General features: G+C 34.7%; 1 protein-coding gene across 1 annotated transcript in view; it reads left to right on the forward strand.

The window, feature by feature from the left end:
* Nucleotides 1-1,082: 1,082 nt before the first annotated feature.
* LOC137646716 (uncharacterized) overlaps nucleotides 1,083-26,419 on the forward strand; it is a 52,940-nt gene continuing 27,603 nt past the window's right edge. Inside the window, exons 1-4 of the mRNA XM_068379823.1 lie at nucleotides 1,083-1,422; nucleotides 2,302-2,545; nucleotides 3,523-3,646; nucleotides 13,144-13,222. Coding sequence (XP_068235924.1) covers nucleotides 1,083-1,422; nucleotides 2,302-2,545; nucleotides 3,523-3,646; nucleotides 13,144-13,222 — 787 coding nt within the window. The remainder of the gene's footprint in view (nucleotides 1,423-2,301; nucleotides 2,546-3,522; nucleotides 3,647-13,143; nucleotides 13,223-26,419) is intronic.

Genomic DNA, 26,419 nt, shown 5'->3' on the forward strand with positions numbered 1-26,419 from the left:
TCGTCATGATCAGCAAAGATGTACTAGTCAGGACTATCTATGCTACGTTGGTCTGCAGTGAGCGATTAGCCAAGCCCGACATGAATTGACATGTCTGAGGCCTTTGTCCTGCATTGGACGACAAACGATAGCATTTGTTGTTGTTGTATATACATATACTGTATATATATATATATATATATATATATATATATATATATATATATAATTCTTATTTTTCTACTCTGTACCTTTCACGCTACTTAGATCTACTAAATTGTAACAAAATATGAACATTCAAAAAGGCACGGCGTTTATATTAAAAAAAGATAGGACATATTTTGGACAAATAAAACTTGGAAGTCATGATCAAAATAGGGAAATCTGTGCAGCATAAAAGTCACAGCAACACTGACATCATTTAGTCCAGCCGTTTTCGGTAAAAATATGGAGGAATCGTCCAAATTCGGTTAAAAGCACCATGTTTTGCACAAAGTTAGCTTTTGATGTACCTTTTGAAATGAGATAGAGACCCATTTGATATCTTTCCAATATGGCCGCTTTTTTCAAGATGGCCGCCAAAATTCAGGAAAATGCTGCTATTCGAAGGATTTTCCTCGTATAGTTACAATTTTGGAGTCTTTACCTATATTTGCAAGGATGTTCTAAACAATGAGAATAAAAATAAGCACAGGAGAACAATATTTTACCAGCAAATGCCCATTTAAATTCTGAAATAAGTCAAACATATTGAAAAATTGCTCTAAATGTTGTTATCTGTCTCAAGTGGCTCTAAAGCTTCATATGTAATGTGCTCAAAAAGTATAAACTGATGCTACATTAGTATTTTATAAATGAAATCATTAACCACAAAAACTTCTATAAGTATGTTGTCATAATGTATGCAGTGTTGTCATAATGTATGCAGTTCATTAACTGCCCTACTGTTTTAGTTCACTCTATACTCACCGGGCTACTTCTGCATACTGAAACCAAGTAAAAGGGTCTCAGATAAAATGCATGACCTTGGCCTATCAGTATCCTATGACCGTGTTCTCTCTCTGTCCACTGAACTAGGCAACAAGGCATGTGCACTCTTCATGATGGATGGGGTTGTGTGCCCATCAAAGTTACGGCACCAAGTATTCACAACAAACGCTGTAGATAATATTGACCATAATCCTTCCTCATCCACTGCCAAGGGCTCCCTGTATGGTACTGGTATATCCCTGTTCCAGCATCCGAGAATTGGAAATGAAGGACAGGAGCGAACAGAGCTGCCAAGTGACACTGTCATTAAGAGCAACAAACTAGCCCCCTTGCCGGAATCATATACCACTATCCAACCTGTTGTTCTGCCTAAGACGGATCTAGCCATTCCTGCAAGGACACCACTGTCTAAAGGGATGAACCACATGAAGCTGCCCTGGAATCAGAATATAGGTATGTACATGTTAAGCTTTTGCAATTTTAATGGCAATGTTGTATTATCTATGTGTCTAGTTACAATTCTACAGTGACAACCATTTTATTTGTTATACAATCCTTTTGCAGGTGATGGAAACATGTGAAAGAAGAGATTAAAGCGGAGTCATCAACAGGCCTAAAGACATCCTGGGCTGCATACCATGCTGAACAGATCCACACAGAACAGCCTGCTCCTTCCGACATCAGCTCATTGCTCTCACTGCTATGAGGAGGCTAAGTCAAGTGCCATGATTGCCCATACTATGAAAGTTGTGAAGAATGTAGATTTTCTGAATCCTGGTCAGATCCCTGTAGTTGCCTGTGATCAGCCACTGTATGCTATTGCCAAACAACTCCAATGGCAATACCCCAACATTCACGGTGAGAACCAAGTTGTAGTGATGTTTGGTGGCTTACACATTGAGCTGGCCTTTCTCAAAGTTCTTGGAGACTGGCTGGAAGGAACTGGATGGACCAACACCCTTGTGCAGGCAGAGATAGCCTCACAAGGTACTGCAGATTCCTTCCTGAAGGCTGCACATTTAATGGGAACAAGGCATGCCCACCAGGTGACCGCAGGGAGCTTGTACATTCTCATGGATAGAGCCTACATGCGTCACCAAACAGAAGACCACACCACAGATCCTATAAGCTTTGAGCAATGGAGAGTGAAAATGGAAACTGCAGTCCCTATGTTTAACATCTGGTCCATCACACTTAACCTAGAACTAGCTTTGATGGTGTTCCTCCAATCACTGTGACAAGGCAACTTTAATCTGTACAAGGCTGCACTCACAAAGCTGGCCCCATGGATCTTTTCACTTGACCAACAAAATTATGCTCGTTGGGTTGCAGTGCATATTAGAGATATGGCTTCCCTAGATTTGATGCATCTTGAGGTTGCTGCTGAATTCTCAGTGGGAAAGTTTGTTGTTCACAAAACACAACACTCATTTTCAGACATCCCATTAGACAAAGCTCACGAACAGAACAACAAACAGGTTAAAGGAGATGGTGGTGCTGTGGGCCTAAATGAAAACAGTGCACAACTCCAAAGATGGATGGTGGCTGGGCCAGAAGTGTCAAGAGTTGTGAATGAGTTTGAAACTGTGGTGGAAGGACTCCGGGGACAGGCGGAAAAGCATTCAGACCAAAGACACCATGAAGCTCAACAGGGGGTACAGACAACATACAGAAAGCAAGTCAAATTCTTGTGTGATACATTAGAAGACATGGGAAATCCATTCATGGAAGATTCATCTGATCTTCTTGTATTAGGCTCCCAGGATGTTGTAGACAAAGAGATTATAGAAACCGTAAGGCATATCAAAAGGGTGGGAAATGAACAATATAGTGATTTTGTGAAGGAATGGCTAGAAGACAGAACCAAAAGTCAGACAGACCCTATCAAAAGGAACAAATTTTCTCTATTCAGCAGGCAGCCTACCCGTAAAGTGTCATTGGAGAAGCAACAAATAGCATCATTGAAACAAGACTGTTCTCTTTTCTCTAAACTGGATGTGTCTTGCCAAGTGAGAGATGGGGATATTGATGAGTTTTTCCGCCATGAGAATCAGTCCAGTCCACCATCATTGTCACAGGGTGGGAAACTTTGACATGGGACCAAAGCTGATCTTCTCCCATCCCTTACACAGCATAGTACCACAATCAAGGACAAGCCTGATACTGATGCAGTTCTTCTACATGGGGGTTGCCATTGTTAATATGCTTAACCCAGGTGCATCAAGAAAATTTTAAGAGTATGGTGACCTGGTATTTGTACCACATGTAAAGCGTCAACTGGAGCCAGCAAGCAAAAATAGTTGATATTATCTTTGATCAGTACTTACAAGACAGTCTGAAGGCGACTACTAGGAGTCTCAGAGGAGAGGGGGACCACAGAAACGTAAAGGCTAACACTCCTGTTCCTGGCAACTGGAAGGCTTTCTTGCGGTGTGATGCAAACAAAGCCGAGCTCTCCAGTTTTCTAGCGGATCAATGTACTACTGTCAGCTGTCCAGAGGGCAAGCAAATTATGTCCAAAAAAGGAGAATTGGTCCTTTACAACCCCCACAGGAACAGTATTGATCAAATATCTCCGTGCTCCCATGAGGAAGCAGACACAAAGCTTCTTCTCCATGCAGAAGATGCTGTTCAACATGGTTGTGAGAGGATCATGATCAGAACTGTGGACAATGATGTAGTAGTGTTAGCTATAGCATTGTGTCTTCCAATTCATGCACATGAACTGTGGATCAGCTTTGGGGTTGGGGTAAACTTCAAATATATCCCTGTACACAACATAGCTGGTTCTCTAGGTCCAAAATGTCGAGCTCTGCCTATGTTTCATGCCTTCAGCGGGTGTGACAACACATCCTCCTTTGCTGGTAAGGGGAAGAAATCTTCTTGGGAGACGTGGCTAATATGTGAAAGTGTAACTGAGGTGTTTGCAGACCTTGAGAATGTACCAACACTGGAGAGAATTGACCAGCACATGGCAAATCTTGAGCGATTTGTTATTCTGCTTTATGACAAAAAAAGCATAGCCACATCAGCTGATGAAGCGAGAAAAGATCTCTTCACCAGGAAAGGCAGGTCTATTGATCTCATACCACCAACTTCTGCTGCTCTCTACCAGCATGTCAGAAGAGCATCTTATCAAGCGGGTCATGTTTAGGGCCAGTCACTTCTCCCCAATCCCGTGTTACCTTCACCTGTTGAATGGGGTTGGATGAAAGGACCTAGGAATGCACGGGAACCCCATTGGTCAGATCGGCCTCAAGCATCAGTTTCCTGTATGGAATTCCTGAAATGTTGATGTGTCAAAGGCTGCAGAGGAAGTTGCAAGTGTGTGAAAGCACAACTAGCATGTACGGCTCTATGCAAATGCTGGGGGGGGGGGGATTATGACCGTGTGTGATTGGACTGTGTACTTGAATTAGTCATTTCAGTACTGTACTAGCAATTGATGGTTACAAGGATAAGACCTATTTTGGGATTAAGTTAATATAAAACTCCTCATATTGAGTTAATAAAACACTGTACTTATGTTTGACATTCAAATACATTCTTTACTTTGCGTTGAATTACAGAACAAATATGATTACAGCCGGTTTAATATTTTTGTAGGCAATTTCTGTAACAAAAAGGCCATTTGCTCCTTAAATATTTGTCTGATGTGCTTACATTTGCTTTTAATGTTTAGAACATCCTTGAAAATGTAGGTTTAGACTCCAAAATTGTGACTATACAATGAAAAACCTTCAAATAGCAGCATTTTCCAGATTTTTGGCGGCCATCTTGAAAAAAAAACGGCCATATTGGAAAGATATCAAATGGGTCTCTATCACATTTCAAAAGGTACATATCAAGCTAACTTTGTACAAAATTTTGGGCTTTTAACCAAATTTGAACGATTTTTACTGAAAACGGCTGGACTAATATGACTGAATTCGTCCTTGAAATATGTTTTTACTTATTATTAATTACAGTGATAGTCACCTTTTTACTGTTCATATTTTCAAATAAAATATTATGTAGTGCTCTCTTAAACTTTGGAATCTTTTATCTTAATGCGATACAAAAGCTCCATAATCGGCTCTCTAAGATTATCGCAAATTGTTATAAAAAAACGTAACGGACAACCAGATGTATTTTGCTAGAATTTCGAAGTGAAACCGAACAAAATTAAAATCTTCACTCTATGTATAACACATAAATAACAATGTCGATTCATAATGATATGAACAGCGGATATATTTCAATTAAACAGATGTAAATGAAATAAAAATTAGTAATTTTGCGAGAGAGAGAGAGAGAGAGAGAGAGAGAGAGAGAGAGAGAGAGAGAGAGAGAGAGAGAGAGAGAGAGAGAGAGAGAGAGAGAGAGAGATTGTTATCAAAGAATCCTCAAGAGCATCCCTATCCAACGTAATTTATTATTAATATTATTGTTACCAGCTAAGCTACAACCAACAGGCGTTGGAAAAGCGGGAATGCTATAAGTCCAAGGGCTCCAACAGAGAAAAATAGCCCATTGAGTAAAGGAAATGAGGAAATAATTATACAAGAAAAGTAGTGAATAACAAAATATTTTCAGAACAATAGCAACATTAACATAGATCTTTCATATATTCATTATAAAAAGATTTATGTCAGCCTGTTCAACATAAAAATATTCGCCGGACGTTCGAACTTGAAGTTCTACCAATTCAACTACCTAATTAGGAAGATTATTTCCACAATTTGGTCATAGCTGGAATAAGACTTCTAAAATCCTATGTAGTATTGAGCCTTATGATGAAGACGGCATGGCTATACATACCTAGTATTACGAGCAGTATTGTACTGTCTGGGAAGATCTGAATGCAAAGGATGGTCAGAATAATGACAAATCATATGCAATATGCATAAGCAACTAAATTAACTGAACTATTATGCCAGAGATCAATATCTAGATCAGGAATAAAAAAAAATGATAGACCGTAAGTTCCTGTCCAACAAATCAAGATGAGATTCAGCGGCTGAATATCAGAACAATATTCAAACCAATGAAAAAAGGAAAGAATTAAAATCTTCAGAATACATCGTTCTCCGAAATTAATAAAAGACTTTCTCAATAGGCTAGTTTTTGTGCAACTGAAGAAGAGAGACCTAATGTGTTTCTTAAAAGTAAATTTGCTATCAAGAATCACAGCTAAAATTCTAAAAGTCATAAAGAGTTAAAGATATATTATCAATGTTGAGTTTTGTTAAGGTTCAACCTCATGCCCCATAATCTACACCATGCACTAATTTTAGCTAGATCTCTATTAATAGATTCAGTAACCATAAATCTACATCCACGAGATGAAATTGATTCAAAGGGAGAGTAGCATCATCTGCTTATGCAACGAGCTTGTTTTCTATGCCAAATCCCATCTCATGTGTATATAGTATGATTAATGTAATGGGCCAAAAACACTACCCCAAAGATACGCCAGATATCACATTCCAATACTTACTATGGTCCCCGTTATTATTAGAACTCCACACAAGTGAAGTTCTATTGTTATTACTTATATTCTTATTATTATTCTTCTCCAGTCTCTGATCGCTAATAACTCACCTAATTTTAAAGCGTTTGCTTTCAAACTTCGGCAGCGGTATGGCCCATATGGGAGTAGTATAAATCATGAAAATCCTGCAGGTGAACAAAAATCATTAACAACGATTGCTCCTCGAGTTCTCAAGAACCGTTCCATGAGATAAAAAATGGCTGCCACATAGTCTTAAATGCTAAATCCGAAAATACTTGGCCGATTTGAACCAAGTTGGTGAAAATATAGAGGGTAATGATACAACATAAACTGTGCAATATGAATGACCTTGAGCTTGACCTCAAAGTCACAAGACTATTTTTTGAAAAATACCAAATCTACGGTGCTATCCAGCCCGATTTCACACAAGATTTCATCCAAGCCAAGTAAGGGTTAGGTAGCCCTCCAAGGTAACCTAGATAGTAAAAGGCTGGTTACTTTGTAGGCCTATAATCAATAATATACTATTTCCAATCTTTCTATTGTTTCGATATCCTTAAGAGCAAATTATCGGCAAATTCTGTGTGAAGTTCTTTCTGAGAATTGCTTCAGTAATTCTAATGTTCTCTAGTTTATTATTATTATTATTATTATTATTATTATTATTATTATTATTATTATTATTATTATTATTATCAAACTACAATCCTAGTTGGAAAAACAAGATGCTGTAAGCCTAATGGCTCCAACATGGAAAAAAAACAGTGAGGAAAGGTAATAAGGGAATAATAAACTACAAGAGAAGTAATGAACAATTGATATAAAAATATTCTAAAACAATAACAACATTGAAATAGATCTTTCATAAATAACCTATAAACAGAGACTTATATCAGCCTGTTCAGAATAAAAAAAAACATTTACTGCAAGTTTGAACTTTTGAAGTTCTATTGATTCAACTACAATTTGGTAACAGCTTGAATAAAACTTCTAGAATACTGTGCAGTACTGAAAATTATGATGAAGATGGCATGATTATTAGAATTAACTGCATACCTAGTATTACAAACCGGATTGTACTGTCTGGGAAGATCTGAATACAAAGGATGGTCAGAATCATGAAATATCTTATGCAACAAGCATAACGATCTAATGATACGCTGGTGACAGAGATTAATATTTGGAAAAGGAATAAGAATTTTAATAGATTGTATGTCCTTGTCCAACAAATAAGGATGGGAATCAGCAGTTGAAGACCAGACAGGAGAACAATACTCGAAACAAGGCAAAATTAAAGAAGTAAAACACTTCAGAATAGATTGAGCACCGAAAATTTTCAAAGACTTTCTTGATGTGTTTCTCGAAAGTGACTTTGCTATCAAGAATCACAACTAAAGTTTTAAAAGCCCTAAAGAGTTAAGAAAACATGATCAATGCTGAGATCTAGATGTTGAGGACCCATTGTCCTCGACCTACTTACAAACATACTTTTGAGTTTTGTTAGGGTTCAAACTTCATGCTCCATAATTTGCACCATATACTATTTTTATCTAGATCTCTATTATGGGATTCATCAACCTCAGATATACACTCAGGAGATGGAATTCATACAGAGAGAGTAGCATCATCTGCATAAGCTACGAGCCTGTTTGTTTTCTAGGCTAAACCCCATATCAAAGGTACACAGTATGAAAAGTAATGGGCCAAGAACACTACCCTGAGGAGCACCAGATATCACATTCTTATACTCACTACGGTGCCCATCAACAACAACTCTTTGTGATCTATCATCTTTCAGCGAAAAACTTTCCGTAATGGCCTCTATTCTTTAGAAAAGGGATTCTATTCCAACGTGGTAATGCTGTCACTGTGGAATGTGCTATTCATGTGTTCGCCTATGTCAGTCTTGATTTGAAATTTTTTACAAAATAACTTTAAATGATTGGCTCTATCAAATAAATACAGAAAACCCACAGTTGTGTATTTCAACTGTGGGTTTTCTGTATTCATTTGATAGAGCCAATCATTTAAAGATATTTCGTAAAAAAATTCTTTGATTGCCAAATATTTAGAATAGTACTATTTCTTTCATCTTCTGTATTTTCACAACTGAAAACTCTTACTACTTCGTAATTTTATTGAAAGCAAAGATTTACATTTAGAGCGCAAGCTGCTACTTATTACATCAGCTATGGACAAGTATAATTACAGGGAGAAAGTCGATAAACTCAGCAAGAAATTTTATTTGAAAATAATATTCTTTCTCAGGGACTTGGATTGCATTTGAGCGACTTCTCGTTTTATATCTTACATTTTCTGCATTAGCCGTCGATGCTCCATAGTAAAGTTCCAAACAGAAGTTTACACATCTTTATAAAGAGTTAACATATTTTTATTTCGGGAATCTATCAATGAGACCAAAATTCTCAGGTTGATTTTCTCCGACTCAATGAGCAAAATCATCAGAGTTCATAGAAGAGATACAAAAAACTATAATTTCCACCTGCACGTATTTTCCAGGTATATTTTTGTTCATCGCGTTACTGGGATATTCTCCAAATTCACATCCTGATATAATGCTTTGATGGTACACCCCTATTCAATAGAGCCGCAACAAGTTAATTTTTTGAAGGTTTCTACTTCATCTTTTCTTTGTTGAAGAGCTTTCAACGGCAACGAGCATACAAATCAATAATTCCCCGTCAATTTACAAGGTATATTGTAAGTCTATTTTCTACTCCTCTGAACAAAGCTCTTTTCATTCAATCGCTCTATGAAGTTCGCTCTAATGGGACTATAATTATTAGGGTTAAATTTTTATAATAAGGCTAAACTTACGGTTGAATGCTGCCAATACAAAGTAAGGGACACTTCAGTCACATCCTTACTTTTCTTCACATGTAAAATATATAATAACGCGAGAAAAAGATAACTTAAATGCCAACTAAATGATAATGTCTAAAAATTTCTTTATTTGTTTCACAAATGAGGAAATAAACGCCAAAAATTTCAGACTAGTTCCATACCTGATACAGTTTTTTTGTGATTTTCTTTTTATTAGTGAATGCGTTTGTATCCCCCCCCACCCCTCGAGAGAGAGAAAACGAACACCCCGAGTTTTAAGAAATCTAGATGCGCAGTATAATCTTGCGAAGTTAGCTTCAAATATATACTTGCTTCCAAACACGTTTGTAAATATAAGGAAGTTGCCAAAGTTCTCACTTTCAATACAGATTCAAGAAGTCTAGGTATCGAAGTTTGAGTCGCATTCATCTTCAGAAGTGTTTACGGAATAACTGGAATCCGGGACTGAATGGATGGGAAGGGAAGCAAGAATCTTGAATAAGTTTGTCTTTGGATCTGAATAATAGGGATATGGTAGCAGCTGCAGTTTAATGCATATAGTGGAATCTTTGAGAATATGTTCACAAACAATAAAATGAAAGCATACTTGTGTGAACGCATATCTGCCGTATATAAGAAAAATCAAGTGTGTTGCTATATTTCAAATGTTCTATAAACAGTATATATATATATATATATATATATATATATATATATATATATATATATATATATACACATATGTGTGTGTATATAATCTCTCCGGTCACGTTGAGCGGTATTGTCAGAATCGGTATGTCCCCGTCCAATGGAAGTAGTATTAGTCATACACTCTTGAGAGGAGATACCCCAAGATGTACACTTGGAAACCACAAATGCTATTGTTGTAGTTAGGAAAGGGTTGTTGTGGCCTGATTGGTAACGTCTCTGCCTGGTGTTTGCCAGTCAGGGGTTCGAGTCCCGCTCAGACTCGTCAGTGTCATTAGTGTCTGCAACCTTACCATACTTGTGAGCTAAGGTTGGGGGGTTTGGGGGAGCCTATAGGTCTATCTACTGAGTCGTCAGCAGCCACTGCCTGGCCCTCCCTGGTCCTAGCTTGGGTGGAGAGGAGGCTTGGGCGCTGATCATATAATATATGGTCAGTCTCTAGGGCATTGTCCTACTTGCTATGGCAATGTCACTGTCCCTTGCCTCGGCCATTCATGAGCGACCTTTAAAACCTTTAAAGGGAGAGGGGGTGGGAAGAGTTGAACCTGAGTGTGAGAGTGTGCGTGCAAACGTTATTGCGTGTGTGTGTATACAAATATATATATATATATGTATATATATATATATATATATATATATATATATATATATATATATATATATATATATCCTATGCCTATGGACGCTAAGGGCCTCGGTTAGATTTCACTAGTCGTCTCCATCTTGAGCTTTTAAATCAACACTCCTCCCTTCATCATATCCTACTTCATGCTTTATAGTCCACAGCCACGTAGACCTGGGTCTTCCAACTCTTCTAGTGCCTTGTGGCACCAAGTTAAAAGTTTGGTGAACTAAACACTATTTGGGAGTGCGAAGAGCATGCCCAAACCATCTCCATCTACCCCTCACCATGATCTCATCCACATATGACACTCAAGTAATCTCTCTTATGGTTTCATTTTTTATCCTGCCTTACCATTTAACCCTCATGATGTTTCTGAGGGCTTTATTCTCAAATTTACAAAATCTGTTGACATACCACGACTCATGTCCATATTGCAACACCGATCTCACTTAATTGTCTTGGGGTAGAGTTCTCTTGCTTGAGGGTACACTTGGGCACACTATTTTGTTTTTTCATATTTTAAATAGGAGATATTTATCTTGATGTTATTACCGTTCTTAAAATATTCTATTTTTTTTCTTTTTTCCTTTCCTCACAGGGTTATTTTCCCAGCAGGAGCCCCTGGCCTTATAGCAATCTGCTTTTCCATCTAGGGTTGCAGCTTAGCAAGTAATAATAATAATAATAATAATAATAATAATAATAATAATAATAATAATAATAATAATAATAATAATAGCCTGAATTCTGTTTGTAATCTCAGGCGATTTGATTTCGAAATTTTACTAAACCTAGCCATTGTCTAATTTTTTTTTTTTTCAATCTTCCACTGAATTCCAATGCTAAAGACCCTGTATCATTTATCATGTCTCTTAAATATTCAAAAGGTTCTTCCTCATTCAAATGATTTTTCATTCATTCTGCTAGGCAAGCATTGCAAATCTCGTGGTGTTCTGCTAATTAGAACAGCGTCATTAGCATACTCAAAGTTAGCAAATTTCCTATTACCAATAGAAACCAATTCTTCTCCACCATCCCCAACTGTTCTATTCATTACAAAATAGTAATATTAATAATATTAATAATAAAAATGGTACTAATAATAGCCATTAAATCAAATATCTTTTCAAACAGGAATACTAAAGTATTTTCCGTAAGAAAAAAAAACTTCTTTAACTGGCAGCAAAGCTCTTTAATAGGGCGAAATGAAAATAAAAGGGTATCTTTCGATGAACACAGAGCACACCTATCATTTAGTGCCAATCCCACACACCTCATCCTGAAAGGGAAGGATGGCTGAAGGTTATGTCGTATCATTACGCTCCATTACAGGAGTATTGCTCGATACAGAGGAATCCTTGCAGTGCAATGTGAGCGATCAAACTCGACTTTATTGAAACAAAGGTTGTGCAGTCTGTTGAAATCATTCACTTCATTGTTTGAAAGCACTAAACGTATCCTTTTCAATTCTTTGTTTCACGAAATACACTACCGGCAACGTAGCTTCAATAAATTCCTTACGTATCATTTCGGATAGATAGCCAAAAACATGCAAAAGAGCTATATATCTTTATGTTTATTGATACATTAAGGTAACTATAAACTCTGCAGGAAAAGTATACCTACAGAGGAACGGGTATTGATTTTATTTAAACGCATTAATTCATTTATAGTGAACACGGGAAACCCTCAGGTCGAATTCACAATGGCTTCTCATTTTGCAAACAATGGCCCTTATATTCTATAGGCATAAAAAATCCATTCTATAAGTACTTTATGAAATATGAGAATAAAGTAAGCCTGAAGCTGCCATATGTAATAAATCCGTCAATTTACTTCAAACACTGAACGCCACTAAAAAGTTATTTTGAACGTGTGTATATATACATACATACACACACACACACACACACACACACATATATATATATATATATATATATATATATATATATATATATATATATATGTAAAGAAACATGGCATAATATATTACACTTGACGTGTTTGTGTATACACACAAGTGTGCCAATGGATAGTTCGCCCTGTCCTATGCTTTCCTTTCTTGCATTGTATTATTCTGTTCGTATGATGGGGGAGGGGACAAATATTTCTTCTATTGAGAGTATAAAGAATTTATGAGTTTTGTAAGAGGCTGAATTACTCTTGCAGTATTGCTGATGGAATACTGTGCAAGTTTATTGCAGAAATAACGAAGCAACGAAGACGGACTTCTCCTTTGATCTGTACCCATCAGTCATTTCGAGCCGGATCACGTCTTCCTCTTCCCTAGCTAATATTGAAAGGCTTCGCCTGGTAGCTTTCTTCCTGTTCACCCCTCCCCTCATTCACAGATGTCAGTGTAACAAGGTCTCTCTCTCTCTCTCTCTCTCTCTCTCTCTCTCTCTCTCTCTCTCTCTCTCTCAAGACACAAAGGTATTCTGCTCAACATGCTTAATATGGATAGAAAATATAATTAAGTCTAGACTGAATCTGCAATTAGTTGAAGAAGAAGAAGAAGAAGAAGAAGAAGAAGAAGAAGAAGAAGAAAAAAGAAGAAGAGAAAAATGAACAGAATATGTGTAAGGATGTAGATGAAATCATTGATACAATATATGATGCAATTCAACAACATACTTACGTAGAAATAGAATATCCTATGGAAACAAATAATAGACCCAAGAGACTCTACCCGGACCTACATACTTTTAGGGAAGAGCAAGAACAATAAAGAAAAGAAAAGAAAGATATAGTCTGTAATTCACTGAAAAAAAGGGAATTGCAGATTTGGCAAAAGATGCTACTACAAGCATCCAAAGATATGCCACAATTATAAAATATATGGTAAGTGTGCGTATTTAGACGGATATGGAGACGAATGCAGAGATCTCCATCGAAAAAATATGCAAAAACCTGAAAGAAAGATATGGATGCAAATTCAACAAAAAATGTCGACATATGCATCCTGCAACCATAAATGAAAGTCAGAAAACTCAGCAAACAGAAAAGAAAAATGAAAGCAAAAATTAAACAAAAAAGCAAGCCGAGTATATACCGCGCTATGCACAAAAGATATGACCGCCTTTCAACCCAAATATGCACAATTAGAGCCCAACTACAAAGAATGCATCTATAATGCCAGGGGTTGGTGCAGATATGGGGATAATTGCAGGTATACACACAAAAATAAATATGAAGGCGAAAGAGCAAATATAATAGAAAAGTTGGATTTTTTAATGGCAGATTTCCTGGAAATGAAGAAAAGAACATCATATCAGAACAGGAAGGAAGCATGGAAGAATCCATATTATTACCAATATTAAATAATGGGGATGAAACACAATCCATAATAGTGATGAATGCACAGGGTTTAGTCACAAGTAACTCTAAAAGGAAAATAGTTCTTAGAAGAACTAACCCAAATTGAAAAAATAGATATGTTAAATATAAGAGAAACATGTTATTCCTAAGAGACTGGCAATGATGACCAGATAAAGGGTTTCCAAACATATAGATCAGACAGAACAAATAGGAATCAAGTGGGGACCGCAATATATGGAAGAGACATAAATCAAGGAAAAGTCTGTGAAAAATACAGCAAAACAGAACGTAAATTGATTGCGGTAGAATTTCAATATGAAAAATTAGTGAATATTGTAGTCTACAGACCCCCAAATACTAAGGAGTTTGACATAACAGAAAAAAAATAGATGATATATGTAGAAACCATAAAGACTGGAATATACTCCTATCCGGAAATTTTAACTTTCCTTTCGTGCATTGGAAAGAACGGATAGAAGAAAGTGGCTGTATATATGCATATAAAAAAGAGAGTAATAATAGCGCAGAAGATAAGAGACAGTTTGAAAAGCTTCAAGATATGCTATTAAAACATAATATGCAACAAATAAACCACATTCCAACAAGAAAGGACAATGTCCTAGATTTGGCATTTGTGAATGAGGTGAATTATGTTAAAGAAATGATAGTGTATAACACGGCAATTTCAGACCACAATTTCATAGAATTAATAGTCCATTCCAAAGCAAGTGAACGCAGAGAAAAACAAAGCACAAAACGATGGGAAGGGTATGGAAAAAATTTCTATGGTAAGAATATAAAATGGTCAGAAATAAATGAAGAATTGAAAGAAGATTGGAAAAATGTATTAGTAAGTGATAAAATGCATGTAAATACGGATATATTATACAAAATACTGGAGAAAATTGTTGAAAACTATGTACCAAAAAAAAAAAAATAAAAATCAGACATGCATACCAAGACACAGAAGGATCTTATTTCAGAAAATTAGAAAGTGGAAGAAAAATCTTGCAAAAGAAAAAAATGTATGGAAAATGATTGAAATAAAAAGTGAGATAGAAAATGCGGAAAAAAAGATTATACAATCGAAAGAAAATGAAAAAAAAGGGACTTAGAAGAAAGGACACTTCAAAATATCAAGAAAAAAAAAACCCAAAGATGAATAAAGGGAGATTAGAAATAGGCCCTCTAAGAATTGAAGGACGGTTAACGAATAAAAAAAAGGAAATATGCAACATATTAGCATAAAAATATAAGAGTGAATTCACGCCAAGAATTGTGGATGAGAACAATGAAACAGAAATGAGAGAAGAAAATAGTAAATATCTAACGGATATTGATATTAATGAAGCAGATATTGTGCAGGCTATAAGCGAAATAAAAAATGGATCAGCGGCCGGGCCATATGGAGTTCCTGCGATTTTGTTAAAAAAAAAAAAAACTGCACACACTATCGCGAAGCCGCTTGCAATACTGCTAAGACAAAGTGTAGATATGAGCGAGATATATGTTAAACATAGATTAGCATATATAACCCCTATTTTCAAAAGTGGATCAAGACTAGACGCAAGCAATTATAGACCAGTTAGTCTAACATCATATATTATGAAAGTGTATGAAAGGGTAATAAAAAAGAAAATAATGAATCATTTGGTTAAAAATAATTTGTTTAATGTAGGTCAACACGGTTTTGTGCCCGGAAAAAGTACACAAACCCAACTGATAGCACACTATGAAAACATATACAAAAATATGATAAAGGAAAAAGACACAGATGTGGTATATCTAGATTTTGCAAAAGACTTTGACAAGGTAGACCATAATATATTAGAGAAAAAAAATGAGAAAGCATAATATTAAGGGAAAGATAGGAAAATGGATAAAAGAATTTCTACAAAACAGAAAACAGATAGTGGTTGCAAATGACGAGAAATCAGATGAATCTCAGGTAATATCTGGCGTGCCACAGGGTACGGTATTAGGTGCACTGCTGTTTGATATTATGATCTCAGACTTACAGTAGACTGTAATGTTAAAGACTCTGTAGTGAGAAGTTTCGCCAATGACACAAGAATAAGTAGAGAAATTACTTGTGATGAAGATAGGAACTCATTACAAAGAGATCTAAACAAAATATATGAATGGGCGGAGATAAATAGGATGGTATTTAACTCCGATAAGCTCGAATTAATAAATTATGGAAACGGAGAAAGAATGGTATATGCATACAGGGGACCTAATAACGAGACAATCACAAACAAAGACGCAATTAAAGACCTTGGTGTAATGTTAAGGAGGAATATGTTATGCAACGACCCAAAAAGCAACACTTGGCTAAATGTAAAGCAAAAATGGGAATGCTATTCACACACTTTAAAACAAGAAAAGCTGAACACATGATTATGCTGTACAAAACTTATGTACGTAGTACACTTGAGTATTGCAATGTGATATGGTACCCACACTACCAAAAAGATATTGCACAAATAGAGAGTGTACAAAGGTCCTTTACTGCTAGAACAGTCTAGAAAGGAGAAGAGAACGCTACATGATAATACAAGCATGGAAACAAATCGAAGGAACTACTGAAAACATCATGGAGCTAAAAATATCAGAGAGAGCAAGCCGAGGTAGATTAATAGTGCACAAAACTATAACAGGAAAACTTAGGAAGGCACACAGGACATTAATCCACTACGCACCAGCATCGATAATGCAGCGACTATTTAATGCGCTGCCAGCTCATCTAAGAAACATATCAGGAGTGAGCGTAGATGTGTTTAAGAATAAGCTCGATAAATACCTAAGATGCATCCCAGACCATCCAAGACTGGAAGATGCAAAATACACCGGAAGATGCATAAGCAACTATCTGGTGGATATACGAGGTGCCTCGCACTGAGGGGCCTGGGGGAACCCAAACAGAGAATAAGGCAATAAGGTAAGGCTCTCTCTCTCTCCATTTTCCGTAAATATTTTCTTTGAAAATTAGGTAAAGTATGTCCAGTTTGTTCGCTGAACATTTTGATTGATAAAGAAAAGTAAAAAGAAAAAAATGGTTTGTTATGATTATAACAGTCCATTACGAAATATATGCATATATAGGTCATGTAATAATTCAAATTTGAAACAGTTAATTTTAATAAATCTACACAATAGAGATTGATATATCAAAAAGAAGATGAAAAAAAAACCGGAGTGAATAGTATCAAAGTGCAAAGCTTCCCAATAATTTGTCAAACAGTTATTAAGTCAAGAATAACCAGCCATAAACTTGAGTAATTTAAGTTTCCCACACTGCAAACCTTCATGCACAGTTAACCAGTAAATTCTTTTCAAATTTGCATTTGTAACGGGAACAAAATACAATATTTCCTTTCAATACAGTAGAGTTTATTCTTTGATTCAAAACATTCTTGAAGTTCTTCATATCCATATTTCCATGGTCACTTAATTTTCACTATACAGCAGATGATTTACATTTTCTGCTTCCCTTTGTCTTCTAAAGAATCTATCTGATAATGGCACTGCGAAACATTTAAGTTTCTCAGACAGTTATTTTGGAATAAGTAGGTAGCTCTAATAAAAGAAAATAAAATAAAAAAGTTTAAATTTTACAAAATACTACCTTTCTTTGATATGTGGCTCAATGTCAATTTCTCCAAAATTAAAATCATATCACAAGCCTCGAAACGCCGGGAAAGAAAAAAAAAGGTGATAAGGGTTAATTAATATACTTTTGTGTCAGTTTGTTTTCGATACATATGGGACGTTATAGTATTCAATAAGCCAAGTACTGTATATTATATATTGGGTTTGACTAGAGTTACGCATTTTCTTTGCAAAGTTTCACTATAAAACATAACAGGTGGTGGGTGGGTTGCATAAAGTCCTTAATCAACTTTGGCTATTTGTGGTAGGAAAAGTTTAGTCTAAGCACAATAGTTTGTTACTATAGAATTGCATCATTTATTATATTTCCTTTTTGTTATATTGTAGAGAGAGAGAGAGAGAGAGAGAGAGAGAGAGAGAGAGAGAGAGAGAGAGAGAGATGATCACTAATACCATGAACCTCGATGAATGTAGTACAATATTAACACAAATATTTTACTAGGAAAATACATCTATGCTAGAATGTTTACGTAATAACATTTATAAAATTCTTGCATTTTTTAGTATTCAAATATTAAAGCATTACTATTTAACATTCTTGACTTTAAAGTATTCTGGTAAATTAATTAGCAGCTTACTAAAATTATTTCTACATGTTCATTTGCAAAATGAAATAAACGATTATGTTAAAAAAAATGAGATTGATCGAACTTAAACTTACACTTTATCCAGATATTTTCGTTCGTTTACATACAGTAATCGAAATTGTGTATATCACATAAAATATTCATATCAAGTTTAATCAAACGCTCTCCTGATATTTCCGTGAATAATGCTATACATTTCCCAGCATACCTTATGCAGTAAGGGTTGAAAGGAGACAGCGAGATGAAAAATTCAAATCATAATATATGGAAATCACTCTCCCATTTCCTTTGAACTTGACATTTGCATAAATTGAAATGAAACTGTTTTTACCCTAACTGACGCCAATGAATTTGCAAATCATATTCAAGAAAATAAATGATAGGGATTTCATGATGGCTTTCGCAATCAGTTACCTGGCGCTCTACTACGTCATTGCATTGCTACATTGACCTTAATGCCTTTAAGCGAAAGAGTATTCTGGATAAAAGTACAATAAACATTTTGCTGAATAATTCTGAAAAGTACAGGGTTAATGACGCAAACCCATGGAACTTAGAACAAAAGAACCTTCTTATTTTTTTATAGTTACTGCAAAACGAAAGAATTTTTATTCGGAAAAATATTGATTATCATTAACCACAGAACTCATATTCATAATGGATAGATTCATTGATTTGAAAACTGTAAAAGAGATTAGATAATTTTTTTTAATTACTTTTCATATTAGGACTTTTATTGCACGAATACTAGCTTATCATAGGCACTGTTACATGCAGTTCTTACTAAATTAGTTTAAAGGTTTAAAGAATTTTTTTTTATCTTTCTTTATTGATCTAAAAAAGAACCTTCACTACCTTTTCGATATTTATGAAAATTAACAATATTTATTCCTATTCATTTCTTTGTGGAAAAAACGGGTAAGTGGTAATGCGTTCTCCTAGCATTCGCATGGTAGCATGCCTGGGACCGTGAGTTTCAGCTGTTTACTGGGGAGGATACTGCTGTGGTTGGGCACCAAAGATGGGGTTGGGCTTACCCGGCTGACGCTCTGATGAGCATTTATTCTGATGATACTGGCACTAAAACCTTTACCTTTACTCCGATAACCTTCCTTAAGCTTAACATCACTTGAAATATGGGGATTTGTATAAAACATTTTCTCTGCATCAATATAACTAGCTAATAACTCCATCATGAAATATACAACAGCTAAAATTCAAAATATATTCTTGAGAAACCAATTAATTTCTGTTCGGCTCTAATATATTCACTCATTTACTTTGAAGACTGCACTGCCAATTTACTAAAATAAAAAAATAAAAAAATAAAGTAATGGCAAATCATAAAAAATGTGCTAAGGAAGAACTAACAACCTTTTTTATAATGTGATTTCTTCAAAACTCGTCAAAGGCATCCGACACCAGGTTCCAGCAATAAACATCTCACGACTGGTAAACTTTAATGGATAGGTTTTTGGTCTCAACCTCCAACAGAAACCTGTGACATTAACGGTCCTGTGTGTGCGCTGATATATTCCAACCACATCACAACCTGGTTCCCTCATATCTAATACATCATCTACTTCGAGACGAATATACCCGCCACAACAGGTACCAACCTTTATGCACGTGATTAGTCAAGTCCCCGAGACTTGACTGTTTATGGTTTGTGAAGAATGGAATGCATCACTCATCATTCATTTTGCCAGCAAGATCTTACATTTGATTCCATTAGTGACTGTTGAAAGGAACATTACTATTTTCTTTTTTTGCAGGGGAGGGTGGTGATTATTATGAATTCTAAACCATAGACTACAAAACATTAAAGGAATTACTGGCAACAGATCATCTTGGGTCTCAATAACCTGAGAAGAAATATACATGTATACATGAAACATCGTTAAGCCCTATTTTATATGTCTAAAACTGTTCCTGTTGGATGAGTCACATCGATAAAAGGATAGCAGTAAAAGTTCAATAATCTGAAGATATATATATATATATATATATATATATATATATATATATATATGTATATATATATGTATATATATCTATATATATATATATATATATATATATATATATATATATATATATATATGTATACATACATTATATATAAATCTCCTCGTACGCCTATTGACGGAAAGGGCCTCAGATTTCGTCAGTCTTCTATCGTGAGCTTTTAAATCAATACTTCGTTCATCACCTCATACTTCACGCTTCATCGTCCTAAACCAGGTTAGCCTTGTACAGCCCAGTTTAAAGCTTAGTAAAGTTATCTCTCTTGAGGAAAGCGAAGAGCATGCCAAAACCATCTCCATCTACCCCTCATCATGATCTCATCCACATATGGCACTCGAGTAGTCTCTCTTATAGTTCCATTTCTAGTCCTGTCCGGCCATTAACTCCCAATATCCTTCTGAGGATTTAGTTCTTAAATCTACTAAATCTGTTGGAGATTGTTTCATTGTCATACCATGACTCACGTCCATAGAGTAACACCGATCTCACCAAACTGATGTATAGTCTGATTTTTATATGTAATTTCAGGCGATTTGAGTTCAAAATTTTACTTAACCTAACCATTGTCTGATTTGCTTTTTATGTTAATCTCATTAAACTTCATTTCTAAAGAACCTGAATTTGAGACCACAGTTCCTTACTATTTAAATTATTCTACCTATTAATCCTTTCTCCTTCCAATGATATTTCATCTTCCATTGCATATTCCGTTCTCATCATCTCTGTTTTTCTTCATCACACTTCCGTTAGTTGTCAGGCCAATGTATAGTAGGGTTATTCTAAAGAGACTAGAGAGAAAGATTGATGAAAATCTGAGAGATGAGAAAGCAAGATTATGAAAAAAGTAGAAGTTGTTCAAGACATGTTGTACAGCAATGTGTGGAATAGAATTTGTGGAATAAGAAAAAGCCTTTGATAGTGTGTACCGGCTAATTTGGTGGAGAGTCCTGCGTTATTATGGAGTTCTGCTTGAATATGTAAATTTGATTAAGTCTGGTCATGAGCATAGAAAGTGCAAAGTTAATGTTAGTAGAGTCCTATCAAATGAATTTCCAATGAACACTGGATTATTTCATGGGAATGTGTTATGATCATTCTTTATCCTTCTCATGGATTTTGTAATGCATAGAACAGTTGGGATGGCGGAGAAGAATTGGACTGGATTAATAATATGAAATTAGTTGACCTAGAGTATGCTGATGACGCATAAGGCTATATATATAAATATATATATACATATATATACATACATACATACATATATATATATATATATATATATATATATATATATATATATATATATATATATAAAATATTGGTTCTAATTAAATGCCGCAGATCTCGTTTCCTGTCTGGTGTTATCAAATGAGAAAATATTCTTTTTCACTCAAGTTCCGAGATGAAAGCAATTACTGAGCGACATTACTTTCCTAAAGGGGCTGGCAACACGAGGCGCATTCCCGAGAGACATTACATCCTCGAAGGGACTTGCAACACAGACTTCAAGATTAGAGGCTCGTTTAATGAAAACCGTAACCATTCGAAGAAGGTGGCCGAAAATTGCATATGCATATTCATAAGTCATTGACAAGTGAATTACATGGTGGATTTCACCCAAAACGCTGTTCACCCTTGCAATAACACCAGGCATTCTTCTGAAGAGCAATTTCAAGCAGAAAGTACGTCAGTGAAATGATAATGTAAATACCTTTTCAGCTAGAAAAAAAAATCATAAATTCAACCAGTTTAGTGACTTACTTTATTAAAGTTCTTTCAGAAATTCTTCTAATTAATATAGTATTACGTTTTGGATTTCAATGAACTTTTGGGCATTAACATAAGTATATAGAACTAAATAAAATAAAGATATTTTAAAGATCTGGAATTGAATCCTGTCTTTTGCTACTTTGATCAACTTATATTTGAAGTAGATTAAGTAAATAACCAAAATATCTGACTCCAGATACTCGTTACAGAGCTACAGCATTTTATCAGCGTTAAATCATCATGTACTTTGTGGGAGAAGCCTGTAACCTAATTTTGTCCCTCCTAGGATATCCAATTAACCGTTGTGTACATTCAATTAACAATATCGTCCCAATATCGTTCCTCAAATTACCAAATGTTTAGTCAAACAGAAATTCTCTACTGAAACTTTAGTCGGACACTGCGGATATAAGGTGGTAGTAACCCTTTTCTATGATTAAAAAAAAGTTAGCAATATTATTTAAATCAACCCTAATCTTGGACGTGTCTCTTATAATTATCTTGATTATGAAAGAGAAAAGATTCTATGCCTCTAGGATGTGGTTAGAGTTATAATTATTTAGTATTTCATTCAACAGAAGATCGGGCTTCAATGATACGAAAGAAACATTACTTGTTATTCACGTTGATTCAATAAATGTAGTAAAACACTGTTGGTCATGTTTATACATTCATGTCGGATTAAGCGCTATAGCAATCCCCTTATAATGTTGTAGTTTTTGTCTACTCTGTTGAAAGAAAACATGTATTTTCTAAACATACTCTTTTAAGGAATATCACTGAAACCTCAAGGTTGACAATTAATCGATACTCTACCAGAAATACATACATCCTGCTTTGAGGTATTTTTCCTTAAACAATACATTTTTCCGCGAACATACATGGATGTATTTTCATTGATCCATTTAATAAATGTATCAGGAAAATGATAAATGTCTGCATCAAGAATGATCGGTTTTTTATGCATAAAGTTTCTTTCTAGAAAACAGAATCTACATTATACTTGACAAGAAGTTATTATTGTATTATTCAATAATAATACACACACAGTATATATATATATATATATATATATATATATATATATACAGTATATAAATATATATATCTTATCGTTATATCTTTATATCTCAAACACAAACACGCATACATACATACATATATATATATATATATATATATATATATATATATATATACACACACACACACACATATATATATATATATATATATATATATATATATATACAGTCATAAGCTGGCTGAATTATGTAATACGATGTGATCCAAAGATGAACACATAAATGTGCGGAAAGCCACTTTATAAGACATCCTCCATTAACATGAGATAAATTCACTCGCATTAATACTCTTTCACTAGCTCATACAGCACTGAGTAACACTATCATAAAGAATATTGCCCGCTCCATTCATAAACCCTTTCCTCGTCCAATTAACTGTGTAATTACAGTACATTTACTTATTCATTAAAACGTTTAAAACTTGAAAAATGTCTCGCTCTTATTTGAAACCTGCATATATACCGAACAAGTCAATGTAATTACAATCATAATCCTTTCCTTTCCATCAACAATCACAACCCTTCCCCTATACTGACGGTTCTTTACTTCATAAAAGGAAGCCCTTCTATATGCGTAAAAGGGTTACGAAGTGATGTCATGTTCTCATATTTCTTCCCATTTTTCCTCTCATTTAATTTGGAACTTTTCTTTGGTCCGGACTTACCTTCCTTATCTTGGTCAACCTATCAATCAAAGTACTGTCAACACACCGACCATTTCCCTTTTAAATCAGACAAAATTTGTTGTACTCTCATTCCATGACAGTCTTCACGCCCTTAACAGTAAATACATTATTTTAAAATGAACATTGATAAATAACTGAGATTTGCCTCTCAAATATTTATAATCTCAATTCACTTTTCCATGTCGGTTGTTCATTGGATACTTTATTTAATTTAGTGTGTTGCTACTGCAATTGCATTTGAAGAATTATCCCTTCTCCGTTTATTAGAATTTCTATTGATAATGATCCCATGATTATCTTAAATTTCCGTTTTTCTATGTTGTTATACCATAAATGCATACAGGCCCACCAATAAGTACAGTGTTATAGGGTCGCTTCAGTGAACAGAGAGAGAGAGAGAGAGAGAGAGAGAGAGAGAGAGAGAGAGAGAGAGAGAGAGAGAGAGATTTCTTATAACTCCCGTAGAGTCCTCAATAATGAAGCTGTCATCTGAAAACGTGCGAAAAGTAAACATGAGATTACAAAAATTATTTTTATTTCAATTATCACCAAAGATGTTAAATTAAAACATTGAGAACCTAAATAAAAAATCGCGATTCAATTCCGGGAAAATATTAATATGTAATTTCCCACACAATTTTAGTTTTGCTTTCCCGGTCTAAATAAACTGAATTACTGCAGTTGAATTTTCTTTTGCCCTGCCAACCGCAGTTAACAGAGTTCGAGTGAGAAGAAATTCTAATTCCCACACCACCGAAAAGAAAGCACACCAGGCCACTAATTCCCGGAATTCCTAAGAACCACAACCTGCACTTACACAAGGATGGAGAAAATAGAAGATGATGCACATTCTCCGGGAGCCAAGATATTAAATTACTGTTACCCAGAATTTGCGTACGAATACACTGCAGTATATATTTTTATGCTCTAATACACGGACCAAGACTAGATGCATGTCGGAATTTTATCTTCGTTATGATAAAAGTGATGTTTGTGATATTCATATCGTTGATATTATTACTCCATTATTTGAAGTTCCTCCTTGTTTTGATCTTGTACAACTTCATCATTCCCAATTATAGACAATGAAGATAGGCAACCAAAAAAAATTTTTTTTCTATCTCTAACAAAACTTCACCTGGAGATTCCTGTCTCCAACAATTGAATAATAAAGATAATTAAAGATATAATAATACCATCAAAAAGAGCTGAAGCCTGCTTCTATGATAAATAACAACACAAGAGGTAATCTTTTAGTCTCAATATCTTCAGCATTTCTAATCACTTTTACGACAAATTTTCCATTCGGTTTATTCTCTTCTGGAATCTTATTGTCAGATTAATGTTGAATATATTGTAAGTTTGGCATAACCTGAAAAAATAAGAAGCCCATTCTAATTCAGAGATATTCATTTATAGTTCATATTATAATAATCAATGGGTGTCTAATATCATAACGATTAAAAAGTACATTCAGCTACTCATAAAACATGTTTTTTTTTTTCTTAAATAAAACCATAGAGCTACAGTATCCCGTACGTAAATTTGTTCATTACATAAAAATATCAACTTCAAAACAATGGATAGCAGGATAATTTAGTATGTCAAATGTAATTATTGAAGCTAATTTTTCCAGCTGTTCTTATTATCCTATTAAGGTATTGATAATGATCTAATTAAAGTGTTAATGCTCTGTTGGCCGACAGTTTTGTTACTCAAATGACGAGTTGAATTGCTTAATCAATTTCACTATGCCATTGGTGTAGCAAAAATATTTTTTTCTGGATACAAAATCTCAAAACTAAATATACGCATTGTACTTATAAATTTTTTGATTATGAATTTCCATGGCTTTTGTGATATTACGATATAAATTGATAGTGTGTCGTAGTTCCTTAAATGACGAATTTTTATGAAGTTTGAAAAATTAACTCTGGTCAGCGTAAAGCAGCTACGGTCATTTCATGATATATTTTACAAATAATATGGCAGGATTGATTTATTATTTTTGAAATTATAAGAACTTGTGACAAGACGTGACAAAGAAGAGAATGTGGTACCTGAAACATAACCGACCAGACTTAGATTTGAAGGTGTCTAGCAAATGGCAGGAATGAATTGTAATTAGCAATCCTAAGAAAATAATCAATCCAATATATAGTAAAGTAAAGAGTAATTTTAAGCCGGATTAAGCCTAGGATATCAGTGAGATATGTCTATTTTGTATTGATTCCATTTGTCTTATAAATGTAACTAAAATGCTTACCAGATGAATTCCAAAGAAGAGTAGGATCAAGAGAAAGAAAAAAAAAACATAAATATTTCGACAAATATACACGTATAAAGGAATACCATCACAATTAATAGATACTGATGCAATCTCACACATATAATTTTCTACACAAATGCTTTAATGTACTTACTTGACAAGTTTATACTGATATATCGCAGAATGTATCCAAAAAAAGATATAAGGCTGTGTTTAAAATGTTCAGATTTAGCTATTATAACTTATATTTCTAATGGAACTGAAACTAAAACTGAAAAGGAGTAATCTCTTTTATGAAACTACCAAAATTATTTACTGAAGTTTTTCGGTATCGTTTCTAAAACTCTTGGAAATGTGGATTA

The sequence above is a fragment of the Palaemon carinicauda genome, chromosome 9 (assembly GCF_036898095.1).
Source record: "Palaemon carinicauda isolate YSFRI2023 chromosome 9, ASM3689809v2, whole genome shotgun sequence".
NCBI lineage: Eukaryota > Metazoa > Arthropoda > Malacostraca > Decapoda > Palaemonidae > Palaemon > Palaemon carinicauda.